Below are 16,053 nucleotides of genomic sequence, written 5' to 3'. Positions count from 1 at the left end.
TTTTTCTTCAAATACAACCTTGTCCTTGCCTTGGAAAGATTCGGCTGTTACTTTTTGGATGTAATTTATTGCTGCTTCTCCTTCCAGTCTGTTTTCATCTTCGTCTAGGATATGTTGTTGTATTGTTGTTGCCTTCCTGCCTAATAATTTTATGTGATTCCAAAATATTCTAGGTGCAGCCTTCTTTTTCTCACGTATTTCTGACAACCAACGTTCACTTTCACCTTTTAATTTTGCTTGCACCAGTATTTGAACCATGGACTTTTTCTCCCGGTATATTTCCCATTTACTGGTTACTTCATCCTGTGGCAACTGCGCCTTCTTTGCCTGCCTGTGCTCTCGAGATGCTTTCTGTCGTTCGGCGATGGCTTCTCGTATCTCCTTGTTCCACCAGCTTTTCGGTTTCTGTGATTTTCGGTTTCTGAGACCCCTATTGTGATTGCAGCGCCGCGCGGAAGTTGACTGCGGTAAAATGACCATATGATCTACTATACGTTTTCTACAACGCTAACGGGGCAAAGAGCGCATGCGCAGTGGCACCGCCCATTGTTTTACGTGATGTCACCGATTCTTGGTTGTTGACGTCACCGTTCTTGCCAAAGTTGTTGTGCGTGCGTCTATCCATTCCCACGGCGGCGCGCGAAAGAAGGTGTGTATGTGCGTGTTGCCCGCGTTTCGCTGGCAACGATTCTGTGTGTGTCAAGGGGGACGCCGACCGTTCGGAAGTTGTCGTCGGCCCTGTGTGTGTGCGCGCCTGAGTGTGTGTGGACCGCAGAGGAGAGCGCCCGCAAGGTCTCCGGGACCGGGCACTCCCAGGTTCAAGCTAGGTCCGATCCCCTTTTCATTTGCCCTCTTCGCGGCAACATACTTCGTAACAGTACGAACGGGATCCGGGCTGTCGCGACCGGTGCAAAGAACGAGGCTGGATCGCTTAGGCCTAGTTCCACGGGCGCTCGTCGGGCGTTCGTCGGAATCGGTGGCTGGAAGGGTGTGCCGGTGTTCTAGCCCGTCCGTGGGACAGCGGTAGCCGCGCGCCTGACGAGTCGTCCGCGACCCCGCCGGTGCGTTGTCCGGGCGAACGGCGAGCAGTGCTCGGGGCGTGGCCCTGTCTGTACGCGATGGGCCTCCCTGGTTGCTTGTATAGCAAGTTGACCCCGTGTCACACTGGCTGCTGCAGCCGATTCGTCTACCGCGTACAAGATATGCCCTACCCCGTCGTGAGCTGTCACGCGAAGAGTACATTATCGCTACGGCGTGACATTCAATGACGCCTCGGTTATGTGATCATTGGGCTCGGATCACCGGCAATGCGTGGCTGAGCCGTTCGATTCAGATCCCGATCAGTCTTCGGCCGTGTGAAAATTCGGAAGCGTCGAGGACAGGGTCACTGTCGCCGACACCGAATACAACGAGCTCGGGCCGTTCATTTACGATGTCCGCGCCTGCGTGCGCCTGTTCGAAGTGTTCTTGCTCCGCGTCTTTCCGGGTGCTGCGAAACCGAGCCGGAAGCACGAATCGCGTATTAAACGCGCGGCAGCGTCCTTGTCAGCTTATTTGAAAGAAGAGTTACGTGACACTATATTTAGCGCCGAGTGCTAGCAGTCTGGGAGTCGCGATGGCAACGCGCGCGTCCTGCGCCGGCATCCGATAGTCGTGATGATGGTTGCACGTTCAATGTCCAGCAGATGCCCCTTCGACGTGTTCGCAGCTGCCCTTCGAGACCGGTTTAGTGTTCGATCGATGGCGCTCTAGTTACAAGCATGGGCGTTTCCAAGACGAGAGGACTTGTATAATTTCTGTTGGCTGCAGCGCACGCTAGCTTCACATAATGGTTCACACAGTGCACCGAGCTGAAACATGGAATTAAAATAGCTCTTTCATACTGAGAAATGGTAAGCTTGTTTCTAAAGAAGTCTGTTTAAGTAAGTCTATCTTACACAGGCAGATAAAAAAAATTGTGGACTGACAGCAGCAACCCGTACTATGATATTATGGGATGCATTGAGTGTCAGACGAGTGCACTGATTAGACTGAGTCATTGTGCAACCCATATTATGTGAAGTAATGTCACCTGGCAGTGATTGTAATACATGAATTTAGTATCGTCCTTTGATGTGTTCACTCTGTCCGAACAGTTGTGGCATGCATGTGCTCGTTTCTTATATGTTTTCTCCCATGGGCATGGCAACATACTTCACCTAATTGTGTTTGTTTATATAAGTGTTCCTATAAATCATCATTCCTTGTTAAATCATTCTTGTAGTTTACACTGTCGCACCATGTTGTATAATTACTTGTGCTCCTTGTTAGATGTATATTGACTGCAAGATTTTTTAAGGAACTTAAACTGCAACTTGAATCAGCTTGCATCATTTGGCTGCAATTTTCCAAAATACTTGTGATACTTGTGAGTGGCAGTTGTGGTTTTAGATTATTAAAAGTAAGCATGGAAACATGGCGATGCATGTGAGAAAAACATTCATATTGATCCTTTCTTTTTTGTCTCAAGACTGTTCATGCTCACCATAGAACCGTGCCAGCCTGCAACTACCCTTTCTTTTCCCCTTCAATGAGACACTATTCTTTCTGCCTTCTGCTTCTACCAATATATTTCCATTTTTTGGCTGTAGTACAGCTATTGCAAAAAATTCGATTCTTGGATCTTACGCGCCCAAACCAGAATCTTATGAGCCATGGCATAGTGGGGACTCTAGATTAATTGCGACCACATGGGGTTCATTAACGTGCACCTGCGTCTACGTATGAGAGTGTTGTCGCATTTTGCCCCGTCGAACTGCAGCTGCCACAGCCAGGATTTAACTAGTGACCTCAAGGATAGCTTAGTTATTGACAGCCCTATTAGGGTGCCTGCAGCCAAGCTCTAATTAAACTTGTTTTACACATAAAACATTAAGTTCAATGTCATCATCATGACATTCTGGCTTGAAACAAATTATGATGTTATGAATTGGTTGTGCAGGGATGGCGCTTGTGCCAGCACTGCTGCTGCTGCTGGGTGCAGCAGTGGTGGGTGCAGTGGTGCCCTCTCCGCCTACCATGGTGAAACAGCCCAAACACGAGCAGCTGTACCAGGTGTCCCAGTCTCAGGATGAGTTGGACAAGCCATTCCTGCTCGAGTGTGAAGCTCAGGGCCACCCCGAGCCCACGTACGAATGGACAAAGAACAACAAGGAGTTTGACTACGTCTCGTATGACAAGCGAATCTCGCAGCAGCCCCGCCGCGGTACGCTCGTCTTCACTAAGCCAGATGATGTTGACGAAGGACTGTACCAGTGCCGCGCAACCAACCTTCACGGCACATCTGTGTCCAATTCTGTGTTCCTGCGCAAGGCTGAACTCAACAACTTTGCAGAGGAGACCACTAAAGAAGTTTATGTGGTGGAGGGTGACCCACTGTCACTCGACTGTAACCCTCCCACAGGCTACCCACGCCCAAACATCTTCTGGCTAATACAGTACTCGAGTGGTGCACTGCGCAATGTCAACTCGTCGCGCATCACTGCCGATCCCGAGGGTGATCTGCACTTCTCACGTGTTGAACTGGGTGACGCACTTTCAGATGCCGTATACACATGCAGTGCCACGTCAGTGTTCAGGCGTGAATACAAGATTGGCAATAAGATCCAGTTGAAAGTTGAGCCTACGTCGAGTGCAGGAAAGGCAGAACATGCACCCGTCAAGCAGTACCTGTCGCCCCCAAACCTTGTTGCACTTCGGGGCCATGAACTGAAACTCTACTGCATCTACGGTGGTACGCCATCACCCCAGATTTCGTGGTCCAAGCGGGGCTCAAATCCCACGTCACGACGCTTCACGTACTCCAATTATGGCAAGACGCTGGAAATTCGTTCAGTGGGCTTCGAGGACGAGGGCACGTACGAGTGCCAAGCTAACAATGGTGTGGGTGTAGCCCAGACCCACGCCATGCATGTCAAGGTGGAAGCAGCACCCTACTGGCTGCGTGTGCCGGACAACACAAATGCAGCTGAAGAGGAAAGTGTCAGCTTTGAGTGCGCAGCAACAGGCATCCCCGAGCCTAAACTGCAGTGGTTTGTAAATGGCGTGCCCGTAGAGAAGGCTGAGCCCAATGCCCGCCGCAAAGTCGAGGGTACACTGCTTACCATCGAGGCACTTACCAAACGTGATACGGCTGTCTACCAGTGCAACGCCTCCAACCCTCATGGCTATGCCTTCCGTGACTTCTACCTCAATGTGCTCGGTAAGTGCCGATATATATTTTTTGTGTTCTGCTTTGGAGCCAAGAGAAGTCATCTGCTGTTCACAAATGATTGCTCTGAATAGCCGCATTATTTGCTTGACATGCAGAGAGCGAATGGATGCAGGCAGTTTGCTGCATGTTAATGAAACAAATGTGTTTAATAATCAACACTTACTTGAAGCAGTGGATTTAAAGATTGTTTATTAGGAGCTAGTTTGGAGGTTAATTCAGCTGCACTGCTACAAGTATAAATGTACGTTCAGTGGAAGACTAGGTGATTTGCAACTGCTGAGTTGAATAGGCTGCTGCTATTTTTTTACTAACAATATGCTACAGCCTGTAGTGCTCTTAAGCAACATTTGAGAGCTTTGACTTATTTCCTGCGCTTGCACTTGCTATGATCTTGGATCACTAGCTGACAAGAAGCCTGCAGTGGGCTGTGTACCTAAACAAAATGACAACTCGGGTTTTTGTGCAAGCTCTAATTCCTGCTTATTATCTCAGGAGTGTTAACCAATTTTGACCTGGGCTTTCTATTTCAACTCATCTCGCTTACCTTTGTGCCTGTCTCTGGCTCTGGCTATATATGTTAGGAGAGCAAAGCAAGTTCAGCACAAAATTGTTCTTTTGCATCATCTTGCATTCCTTTGGGCCACTTGCGGTTCTTTCATAGTTGCTTGAATGCAAATCTGTTTTGTAATATGCTGCTGTATCATCTTACACCTCTACAGCTATATTTTCAGTCTACTAGCCCCTCCCCTCTGTAACGCTTCTTGTAAGCCCGGAGGGTACTATAAATTAAATAAATGAGTGAGTGAGGCAAAAGCAAGTAAGTAAAGCAAAAGCAAATAAGTAAATGCAAGTAAAGCAAAGCAAGCAAAAGTAAGTAAATAAATAAATGAATAAAAACATACATACATACATACATACATACATACATACGTACATGCATACATACATACATACATACATACATACATACATACATACATACATACATACATTTTAAAGCTGCATAGCTAGCTTTATCACTATCGGATTACAAAGAATTTGGACATCCTGAAAGATGGGAGCTTGGCAGATTGATGTTTATATTTCATTATATTTGTTTGACAGGTCTATAGCTCCAGCACCAGAAAAAGAGCAGACATGCGAATGCACACGCATGTAGGACATACAAACAAACAATCGTGGTTGTCCACTGTTGCCTCATTTATTGCTTGCACTATACATTCATGCAGCAAATGACCTGAAACGTGTTTTCTAGCTCAAATTGCGTAGCCATAGGGAATTGGAGCCATATTTCAGGAAATCATTGGTGCAGAAATGGTGTTGACAAAAACACACTTGACAGAATGGTTGTCAACTTCCAGCTGAGTTTATGCTGCACAAAAATTAGCTTTTGATGCGAAAGCGTCAGATGGCTCATTGAGCAGAAAAGCCGGAGTCTGGCATCTGTAGCAGTGAAACGGCATGTAAATTCCCATTGGCTGTGATGCCACATCATGAGCGCACCTTGATGGAGTTCCTATTGGCTGTGATGCCGTGACACAAGACGCCTTGACAGAGAAGAGAACGAAAAGGCGAACATCTGTTGCGGCAGTAGTACGCCAGCTGTTGCGTGAGGGAAAAGGGCATCTCCACGACGCCAAATCACCCCCGCTCTTGCTCTCAGAAATCCGTGTTATCTGCACGTTCCTTGTCCACGGGAGCTCTCGCCTACATTCTAGCTGTGCCTTGTTAAAGCTGAATGAAATTGTGCCAAGCGTCTCAGCGCGCTCGCATGCCCGTGAGGAATTCATAACTAGGACTGCTCAGCAGCATTCAATTGGACTTCAATGCTTTCGCATTCACAACTCATAAAAAGTGCTTAAACATCCTCAGATATATTTAATAAATTTAGTAGGAACTTGGTGCCTGTCCTGTCATGTGTGTTCATTGTCTGCATTTTCTTGAGCCTTTGATTTCTTGAAGGATAACTCGCCGGCTAGATCAAGCCACGACTCTGCTTAGATGAGAGCATTACATTGTGGTTCACACGTGTAAGCCATGTACAAATCTGCTATGCTTTAGTGCACTGAACCTTTTTAGAGGTTTGTTGTAGCATTTAGGTAGTTCATGACTGCTTCTGTGCTGACAAATATGAGACTGAAATTGCTTGTCACTTTGTTAAATATTCTTGGCAACTCACTTTGCCATCCTTTCTCAACACCAGTTTCGTTAGTTATCCTTAAAACCTTGGCACTGCCCTGGACATGTTAGTCTCTGCTCTGAAGCACTTAAACACAAACTGCAACAAAATTTAGTTTTGACTAAGTTGGCTATTATTGAGTAGTATGCATACCTTCAAAACAATCTTGGCAAAGCTGCAAGGCTCGTAATTGCCTAATTAGTCCATGGAGTCCATGGTTGCAGTATTTTTTTCTTCTGGGTATGCTCTCTCCAGTCAGCTTAAAGCGCATTGCTTTCAAGGCACACATTGAGTACAAAGAGTTAAATTTTGCCCTGGCTAGGCATGATCATTGCTCGTGTTATTCGGTGCATACTTATCCTTGAATTTTCCTTGCAGCACTTCCACCTACCATCACGGAAGCGCCTGAACAGCTTACACTGGCTGTGGTAACGTCGAGGGTGACTCTGCGTTGCCGTGTATTTGGAGCTCCGCGCCCTGAAGTAAAGTGGATGAAGGAAGCCCAGGAGCTGACGGGAGGCCGCTACCATGTCCTCGACTCGGGCGACCTACAGATTGACGACCTGCTAGTCACTGACCAGGGAGAATATACTTGCTATGCTAGCAATAAATTCGGTGATGCTTCAGCATCTGGGTCATTAGAAGTCAAAGGCAAGACGCTCATCACTCAGCCACCTGAGAATTATGAGGTAACTGAGCTGATTCATGCATCATGCTTGCTTCATGAAATACATAAAACGGTCGTCATTTAGTGTTGCAGAATGAATGTCTAGGGAATGGAGATACAGTTGAGAACGTCAGAGAATTGGATGGTGTGGTGAGACTGGGAAATTTTTTTTGCCTAGTTCATGTTCAGCTGCTGTCAAGATAGGAATAAACACAAATCTCTTGTAGGGGTCCTCACTCTACAGTGTAGTTAGCATAGGCAGATAAAAATAGACTGACAATGACGATTTGCATTGAAAGAGCTGATCGTAGCAGATGCATTTGGCATTTGGCAATTAGCATGTCAGCTATAGGAGAGGAGTTGGTGCGTTTGACAAATAGTGAACGTGCATTTGTAAAGGAGGCATGATGTTTGTGTATTGCAGACGGCAGTTATCTTGCTTCTTGAGGCCACGTTAGGGGACCTCTGTTCTAGTTTGTTCATGCTGAATTAAAAGTAGGGGCCCTGCAGTTCCTGAGCTCTATCCACACAAAAAACTTAGGCCCTTTAACCCACGTGACAATCATTCCCATGCCTACGTGTAGAAACCTAAAGCTTCATTTATAAGGCAACATGGTCATCGAGTTGTGATGCTTACATGCCTAAATAAAATTAAACTATTAGTATGGAATGCCCCACACCTGCCACCATGGTTTCAGGTGGTGCTGGTTAACACTTTGCTATTTTATGGGCACACAGGTTATCAAACTCATTATTACCTGCACATTGCTATGTTGAGTGAGGTATTGCTTGAATACCCAAAAATTTAAACGCTGGGTCTGTTATTGCTGCACCTAGAAAATGCACTGCATGTGTCATTGAAAATTATGAGTTTAGACGTTGCTTAGTTAGGTACAATCTTTTATTCCACTTGCATTCCCATCTCTTCTTATAAAAAGAAGCCTATTGTCTGTTAGAAACTGCTCTAATTATTTACTTATTCTCGCACATTACAGTGCCAAATGCCTATTTTGCTAGCTTATAGACTTCAAGTGAATGTTATCAATAAATGCAGGTCATGTGATGGTTACCTTCACAACTTCTGACCATGCTCTAGATATCTGTTTCCGAAGACAAGCTATTGATGCCTGCAAAGGCAGACAGCCTTTTTGCACATTTTGACTGTTTCACTGGCTGCACAGGTTGTCTCAAACATGGGACTAATTTCTAACTACTGTTGGGCCTGGGTCAGCAAGCAGGCTATAACAATTTTATTCTGAGGTTTTACATGCCAAAACCATGATCTGATCATGAGGCACCCCTTAGCAGGTGAGTTCGGAACCATTTCGACCACCTGAGATTCTTTAACATACACCTAAGTCTAAGTACACAAGCATTTTTGCATTTTGCCCCCGTCAAAATGCAGCCATGCGGCTAGGATCGAACCCATGAGGTCGAGCTCTGCACCGCAGTGGCATAGCCACTAGACTGCCGTGGTGGGTGGGCATAGGCTTTCATAAGCACTATGAAGGTGTGGACAGCAATGTCTCTCATTTACCAACACCACATCTCTTGCTTGCCACCTTTTGCTCATGTATCAGTGCATAAAATTCCTTCTCACAGGTGGCGGCCGACAAGAGTGCCACCTTCCGGTGCAATGCAGAAGCAGATCCAAGCCTGGAACTACGCATCGAATGGTTATTCAATGGCCAGCCTGTGGACCCAGAGGCAGATGCACGTATGGTGCAGGCGGGCGACAACTCGCTCACCATCACACGCACCATTGAGCTCGACTCTGGTATCTACACGTGCGTTGCACGCACCGAGCTCGACAGTGACCGTGCACAGGCCACACTAACTGTCCAGGGTGAGTGCCTACTTTTTCGGTGTGTCTGGTGACTTGCAAAATGTGGAATTGTCAGGAATACATTAAACATTTTCAAATGTCATGTAGTACGCATCAAGCCACTGTCAGAAGAAAAAGGGCATTGGGTAAAAACAAGGGAAACAGTCTGTTTACAAGAATGTGCATGTTGTCCTCCCTGTGAAGCTCTGTTTTAGCCAAAATTCCTTTCAAGCAGGCTAGGCTTCTGTCACAAGCATAAAGCACTATAGTTGGTGGCAACCTAAGAATGCAGTGGCAAATGCATCTCTATCCACTCAAATGGAATTTGTTAGCACAAGCCCATTGCATTCACTACTGTAAAAACCGGAATATAGGTCGAACTTTTTTGTTCAAAAAACCATCGCGAAAAGTCGACCCTCATCTTATACACCGGACATTGGCGGAAAAACTACGCAAGTCTTGCAACAATGGGCGGATGAAGTAAACAGCCGCCATCAGCAGCAGCATGGCGTGGCGACATTGTGCCACCGGTATTTTGTGTTTCCATTGTCGCCAAGCTATATTCGTTAAAGGCTGCATTTTCACATTTTGTTTCAAAATGAGCGGAAGCCGACGTCAATTTACCGTCGCCTTCAAGAAAAAGGCGATTGAGTATGCGGAAGCCCACGGCAACTTGGAGGGGCACAGCACGAACTTGGAGTATCCGAAAAGAGCATTCGGTAGTGGCGGAGGCAAAAGCAACGTACAGTGCAGTCCACTTATAACGATACCACGTATAACGATATATCGGTTATAACGATGGGTCGACATGAGAGTGTCATTTTATGCATTAGGTCTATGGGGAAAAAAACCATTTATAACGATAGGTTATTCACCGCATATCGGATATAACGATCAAAATTTTGCAGTCTGGACGGCGTTTTCCGTGCCAAATAATCGTAACGTTTGCGTTGCTTAGTTCCCTGAAACGAACGATGTCGAGACGAGGCGATGTTTACCTCCGTAAGTTCGTATCTGCCGCCATTATCGCGCAGCGCGTCTCGCCCCGCCCGCGCACGAGTAGGCGCAGCCAACGTTTGCGCAGCGCGCCACAAGATGGCGCTAGCTGCTTCATGCGCGTCGGCCACAGTCGCTCCGAAAGAGAGAGAAAGAAAAAAAGAAGCGACAAGCAAAGCGGCGCGGTGGCGCCCGTCCCGCGTCTCTCTCGCGATAGCAGGCTGACGCCACCGAAGCAGCGTGCAACCAACGGTTCAACCCAGTTCGAAGATAGCGCCGACAAAGCGCAAAGCTGTGTCGCTTGACACGAAGATGGATATTTTGCAGGACTCTCGATGCGGCTTCAAGGTGAGCGCCCTCGTGAAGAAGTATGAGCTCGTCCAGTTAACGATATCAACCATCTTGAACACCGGGAGCACCGCGATTGTGAAGGCAGGAGCTATCAGCGGCCATTCGGATCAGTGGAAAAGGGGTTAGAGACCCCTTGTACGCCGATGTTGAAGAGGCGCTTTACCAGTGGTTTATCACCAATGGCTTAAAGAAGGCGGGCTTTGTGCGTAAGGGCGAACTTCCCCAACCCGCTGAGAACCGACCCGGTGGAAGTCGTTGACCGAGCTCTGGGAGCTCGTTCCTACTGGTGTGTCGAAGGAGGAGTTTTTGACTGCAGACAGTGCTGCCTCGTTCTGCAATGAGGTCACCGACGAGGCGATCGCCGAAGATGTGCTGTCTCGACAGACGCAAAGTTGTGCGACGGTGGCGACGGCATCAGCGACAGTGACAACGAGATCGACAGTGGCTCCTTGACCTCGACCACGATGTCCACGCAAAGTACACTGTCGTCGATCGACTCCTTAATTGATTTTATGCATGCTAAAGGATTGCCACCAGTGTTCGCGCAGCAGCTGGAATCCATGCACACCGCGGTTGTGAAGCTGAAGCTGCCGCAAAAGCAAGTGCAGATTTCGGACTATTTCGGCGCGCCTAATCCTTGACACGGTTATTGGCGCTAGAAATAAAGTTTGTTTTTCACGGCCTACTGTATACATCATCTATTCTTTAGAGCAAGTAGCGAATTCGAGTTCAGAGCTGCAAAGGTAAAGAGCGCAAACGCGTTTAAATTTTTTTTTTTTTTTGATAACTGCAGTCCAGATATAGCGATCATCGGTTATAACGATCATATTTTTCGTCTTTATCGATATCGTTATAAGTGGACTGCACTGTATTACAACTTGCAGCAACCAAAAGAAAACGTCATTTCATGGGCGGATCGCAGCAGACTGCAGAACTGGAAGGCAAGGTTGCAGAGTTCGTCCGGGAGCTGCGTGTAAGATCACTGCCTGTGACTGCCGAATGCATCCGTTTGAAAGCGGTAGAGATCGCGCGCGCCTATGGACTGGGCAGCGAGAAGCACTCGTCGTCTGACTCTAGTTCGGACGACTCTGATCAAAGGCATTGCTCTGATTCGGAGTAGCGCTTACGCACTTCGTGCCCTTCTGTGTATTGTACACCCGGCCAATTTTTAACAGTGTCGCGCGACCATCGACCCGCGTGCTTGTCAGCACCTTATCATCACGGCACGGAGCAGCGAAATAGCGAAAGTAAGGGCATGTGTACGCATGCGCGTATCTCGTTTGTTTCGCCGCTCAGCGCCGTTAATAAGGCGCTGACAAGCACACGGGTCGATGGTCGTGCGATACCGTTAAAAACTTGGCCAGGTGCACATGCGAGCAGCGTTTAAATAAATACTGTCACCATTGTGCAACCCACTGAGTCGCATTTATTTCAAGGTAAGGGTGTCATGTTTTTCGGTACTTCTGCCATTGAAAAAGTTTTTTTTCATTTTTAGAATTCATTATTTGGGGGATCGACCTATATTCCGGTCCGACCTATAGTTTGGTTTTTACAGTAATTTACATAACATTGTAGCCAATATGAGCTTCTTTCAGTATTGGTGTCCATTGGGAACTATGTTCTGGAACACAGAGGTATGTAGCGCAAGTCTGATGTGGTGTTGTGGCAGATATTGTGCAGAACTCATTTGTTCTCACAGAGAACAGTAGAATGTTGATAGGATCCCGTTACGCATAATTTTCCAGTGCCAACGTTCGCTAATGAGAACACAAAAAATGGCCCAATACAGGTACGCTTCTTTTTACTTGTTCAAATGTTCCCAGAAAACAGAATCTTTCGGCACCAACGTTGAGTACATTGACAGACTGCGATCGTATGATATGTTTTCTGGCCAATAGATCCCATGTAAACAAGATAAAGCACAAGGAGGCGTGCACAACAAGAACTGTAGCCGCCCAGCAACACCTGCCCCTCATCCACCCATCTCACATCAAAATGCCATGCATACTCGATTTCTTATTTGGGTACCAGCAAAATCCCTCCCAACTCTTGAGCGTCGTGTTTTGCTCTGGCCACATCGTATCGTAGGCATCGTGTTTTGGTGTTGCCAAACAGCTTGATTTAATTTCGGTTTCCCACCGCGTAGCTACGCAGTAGTAAAATAACATGTGTCTTGGGTTGTTTTGACGACAAAAATTCCTGCTTCCTGCTGAAATGCTCCACTCAAAAGGAGCTGCCCACACAGGCCGAATTCAAAGAATGCAAATGTAAGTTTGCCGAAGCCGCAAAAACAACATGTCTCAGGCCCAGGCCCCAGCAGCTTCGCGGGCACACATCTCGTACTGCAATTATTCACGCTACGCTTCGCATTACGTAGTTGTCAACTACAGTTCAGTGTCAAATTCTTTTTTGACTTTGGATCGTATGTTTTCCCACTTAGTAAGTTTTTCTCGCATTTTCTTTAACACTTTCCTGTCCGCGCCTATGCCCATCGACAGTATGTTGTCGATGGTTTCAACGTCGATTTTCTCCCGTTCGGAGCGCTTATGGACAGCTAGCGCCATCCAGCACATAAAAGGACAACTATTTTTCAAGTTTCGCTTTTGTGTTTCCTTTTTTGGCCGCGGGAGGGATTTTTAAAACGCCTTTTAATCGCGCTTGACGAGCGCACGTAGTTTCGGATATGGCGTCGACGTCGCGCGCAGCTGCTCCTCGGAAACGGCGACTTTCGACGGATTCTGATGAGTCTGCATCAGAATTTTGTGATGGTGGTAGCAGCGGAGACTCGGGAGATGATTTTGACTCATCCGACTTCAGCACGGACGGTGAAAGTGCATCAAGTAGCCCCGGAACGTTGACAGGTATCCGCCGGTAAGTTCCGTTTTCCACTCCGAGCCATTTTATCGCGGCCGCGATCAGATCTAAAGACATGGGGCGTGTTCTAAAGACTACGGCTCTTATCTGAAGGGTGTCAACGTCGTTTGGACAGGACCACTTGTCGGCGGCGGCACAAAGAGTGGAGTTTTGCGCGAGAAGACGGCCGGGAGTTGACCTCGGCACTGCGCTCCGCAGTTCCGCGCGGCGCTTCGCAAGAGCCGTCGACTTCTTCGCGCTGTTCTTCACGGTGGAAATAATCACCGAGATATGCGACATGACAAATAAATATGCGTGGATGCATATTTTGGAGAAGCAATCATACAGTGAGAGAGACGGATCTTGGAAACAAGTGACTCCCGATGAGATGAAGAAGTTTATCGGACTTCTCATTTACATGGGTATTGTACAAGTGCGGCGCTTGCACTGCTACTGGAACAGGCGGAAATTATTTTCTGGTCTTCTTCCGCCTTCGGTAATGCCAAGAAATCGATTCAAAGCGTTGCTTGCATTCCTGAGTGTGTCCGACCCTGAGAAGACAACTGCCGCATCCCATGGCAAGCTGCATCGCGTAGCTTCGCTGCTGAAGCACATCAACGCCTCATCCGCCCAATTTTTCCAACCTGATCGGAGCCTCTCCGTTGACGAGAGGATGGTAAAGTCCAAAGGCAGATCCAGAATTAGACAGTACATGCGGGACAAAGTTATTAAATGGGGATATAAATTGTGGGTTTTGGCGGACTCCAAATCTGGTTACACCGTTCAGTTCAATGTATACACAGGAAAGCGTGAAGCACCAAGCGCGCGTGGGCTGGCATTCGATGTTGTGACGCGACTGGCAGAGGACTACCTAGATCAAGGCTACATCATTTATTTAGACAACTTTTACACGTCGACATCCTTGTTTGTACACTTGTTGGAGCGCAAGACGCTTGCTTGTGGCACAACGCGCAAGGATCGTCGAGGCTTTCCAGCCGAGCTCAAGGACACCCAATGGGAAAAAAAAGCAAAGAGAGGAGATGTTCGCTGGCTACGGGACCAGGACGTTCTATATTTACAATGGAAGGACAAGCGTGTTGTTCACATGATGTCGACAGCCCACACAGCCAACAAATTCGTACTTGCGAAGCGCAGAAGGAAAGTGAACAATAAGTGGGAAGAAGTATCGATGAAAAAGCCAATGCTGATTGACAAGTACAATGTGGGCATGCTCGGCGTCGATAAATCCGACCAGCTGATTGGGACATACAATGTTCTGATGAAGTGCGTGCGCTGGTGGAAAACGCTATTTTTTCACAGTATAGATATTGCTGTTGTCAACAGCTTTATTCTATTTGATGAGCACCGTCGGCAGCATCCCGAGTGCCTGAATTGTCAAGAGGTTTGCGCTTTGATCAGTTCGCGTTCAGGCTAGAGCTGGTGGAGCAGCTCATAGGACTTGATGAGCAACAACATCCAGACCCCAAGGTTCCTCCTGCTGTTCCCGCTACATGTGCCCCTAAGGATCAACAGCACAAGCCCCAGAAGCTACAAAGATACAGGAACTGCAAATTGTGCTATCAAGAACGGAAAGTGGAACAAAAAACGAACGTTTTCTGCGAGTCGTGCTCCTCAAACTTGTGCTTCACACCATCACGCAACTGCTTTGCGCGGTGGCACGATAGCCACTAGGGACAACATTTTCCTTTGTAAAAAAATAACTTGTTCAGATAGAAAGTTTATATTTGCAGCAATGTTGTATACGGCCTGTCCCTTCAAAATTTATATTTTGAATTTTTTTTATGTTGTCTTGGTGCAAAGCAGCATCGACTTTTTCGCGGGGTTTTCTCGTTTTTGTTACAAATTTCTTATTAAGTGATTTTTTTACAAATTATTGGTAATAAATGTTTGCTTTCAAACAATACCATTAAAAAGCGCATTCCCTCTTCTACAAATTGATACTAAACATTTTAATATCAAACATTTGGTGTAGCAGCAAAAAAAATGTTTACTAGACCACCCGAAAAGTGCTTATTTTCCCACGGACAGGAAAGTGTTAAACATATGAACGAGGTTCTGCTGTAAACATTAACTATATGCAATAACTATTAAAGAAGCCCACAGTAACCGACACTTAGGAAGGGCACAGGATAATTACATTTATGGAGCATTTGTGATCCCAATGTTATGTGCAATAGAGTTACATTTCTGTACATGGGTTTGCAAACATAGTCTGCAGAGTATTAGTCAGAACTGGAGCCACAACATATCGAGTATCAACTCACTTGCTGTGTGTTCAGGCATAGCTTGTCATGTTTTTCTTCTTACACTCCCTTTCATTCCTTTATTCACTGATTGTGCAACCCCGCTGTTATCAGAAAACCGTGGCAGAAAAATGGCACACAAACTATGCTATCTTTATCTAAAAAAATGTAGCCACGGTGAGAACTTGATCCTCTGTGATCCGCCACTGCTACCACTCTATAGCCGAGCAGGCTAACCACAATGCCACCGTTGCAACAGTTATCAGTGGTGAATATCTTCGAGCCTGTGCATGTGGTTGGGCTTTGCCTGACGGGTGATTCGCTAGATGGCAGAGCTGGTGGCTGTGGAGATGGCACGACGAGCTGCGGCCACTTGCTCTGCCTTTTGCATTGTCGGGGGCCTGCAGACGCCAGAGCCAGAGCCCATGATCGACGACAACGGATAAGATGTAACGCACTTCAGGTACCCGTTCACGATGACTCTGACATCCCCTCAGAGTATGACGTGGGGTTCGCCTGCAAACCTGATGAAGAAATGTAGTGTCAACACCATATTGCTGCTTGGAAAAATTGTCATCACTTGGCAAAGTGGTGTAATAGTGCTCAAAAACATTGTAATCGAGAAAGAACACTCAGGGCAATTTGCGTGAAACACTACTTTAATGA

General features: G+C 46.9%; 1 protein-coding gene and 1 pseudogene across 2 annotated transcripts in view; both read left to right on the top strand.

Annotated features, from left to right (window-relative positions):
* The first annotated feature begins 627 nt into the window (after positions 1-627).
* LOC126527128 (neuroglian-like) overlaps positions 628-16,053 on the top strand; it is a 28,172-nt gene continuing 12,746 nt past the window's right edge. The window contains exons 1-4 of one of the 2 annotated variants that reach the window (XM_050174878.3): positions 628-649; positions 2,981-4,240; positions 6,810-7,120; positions 8,701-8,944. In XM_050174878.3, the coding sequence (XP_050030835.1) occupies positions 2,983-4,240; positions 6,810-7,120; positions 8,701-8,944 (1,813 nt within the window). In that variant the 5' untranslated portion in view covers positions 628-649; positions 2,981-2,982. Of the gene's footprint in view, positions 650-674; positions 828-2,980; positions 4,241-6,809; positions 7,121-8,700; positions 8,945-16,053 lie in introns of those variants that run through there. The other variant, XM_072284442.1, reaches the window with a different exon arrangement.
* Positions 13,443-14,815, top strand: LOC140213165 (piggyBac transposable element-derived protein 4-like; annotated as a pseudogene).

Source organism: Dermacentor andersoni, chromosome 9 (assembly GCF_023375885.2).
Source record: "Dermacentor andersoni chromosome 9, qqDerAnde1_hic_scaffold, whole genome shotgun sequence".
Taxonomy (NCBI): domain Eukaryota; kingdom Metazoa; phylum Arthropoda; class Arachnida; order Ixodida; family Ixodidae; genus Dermacentor; species Dermacentor andersoni.
This window is presented reverse-complemented; position numbering and strand designations above follow the sequence as displayed.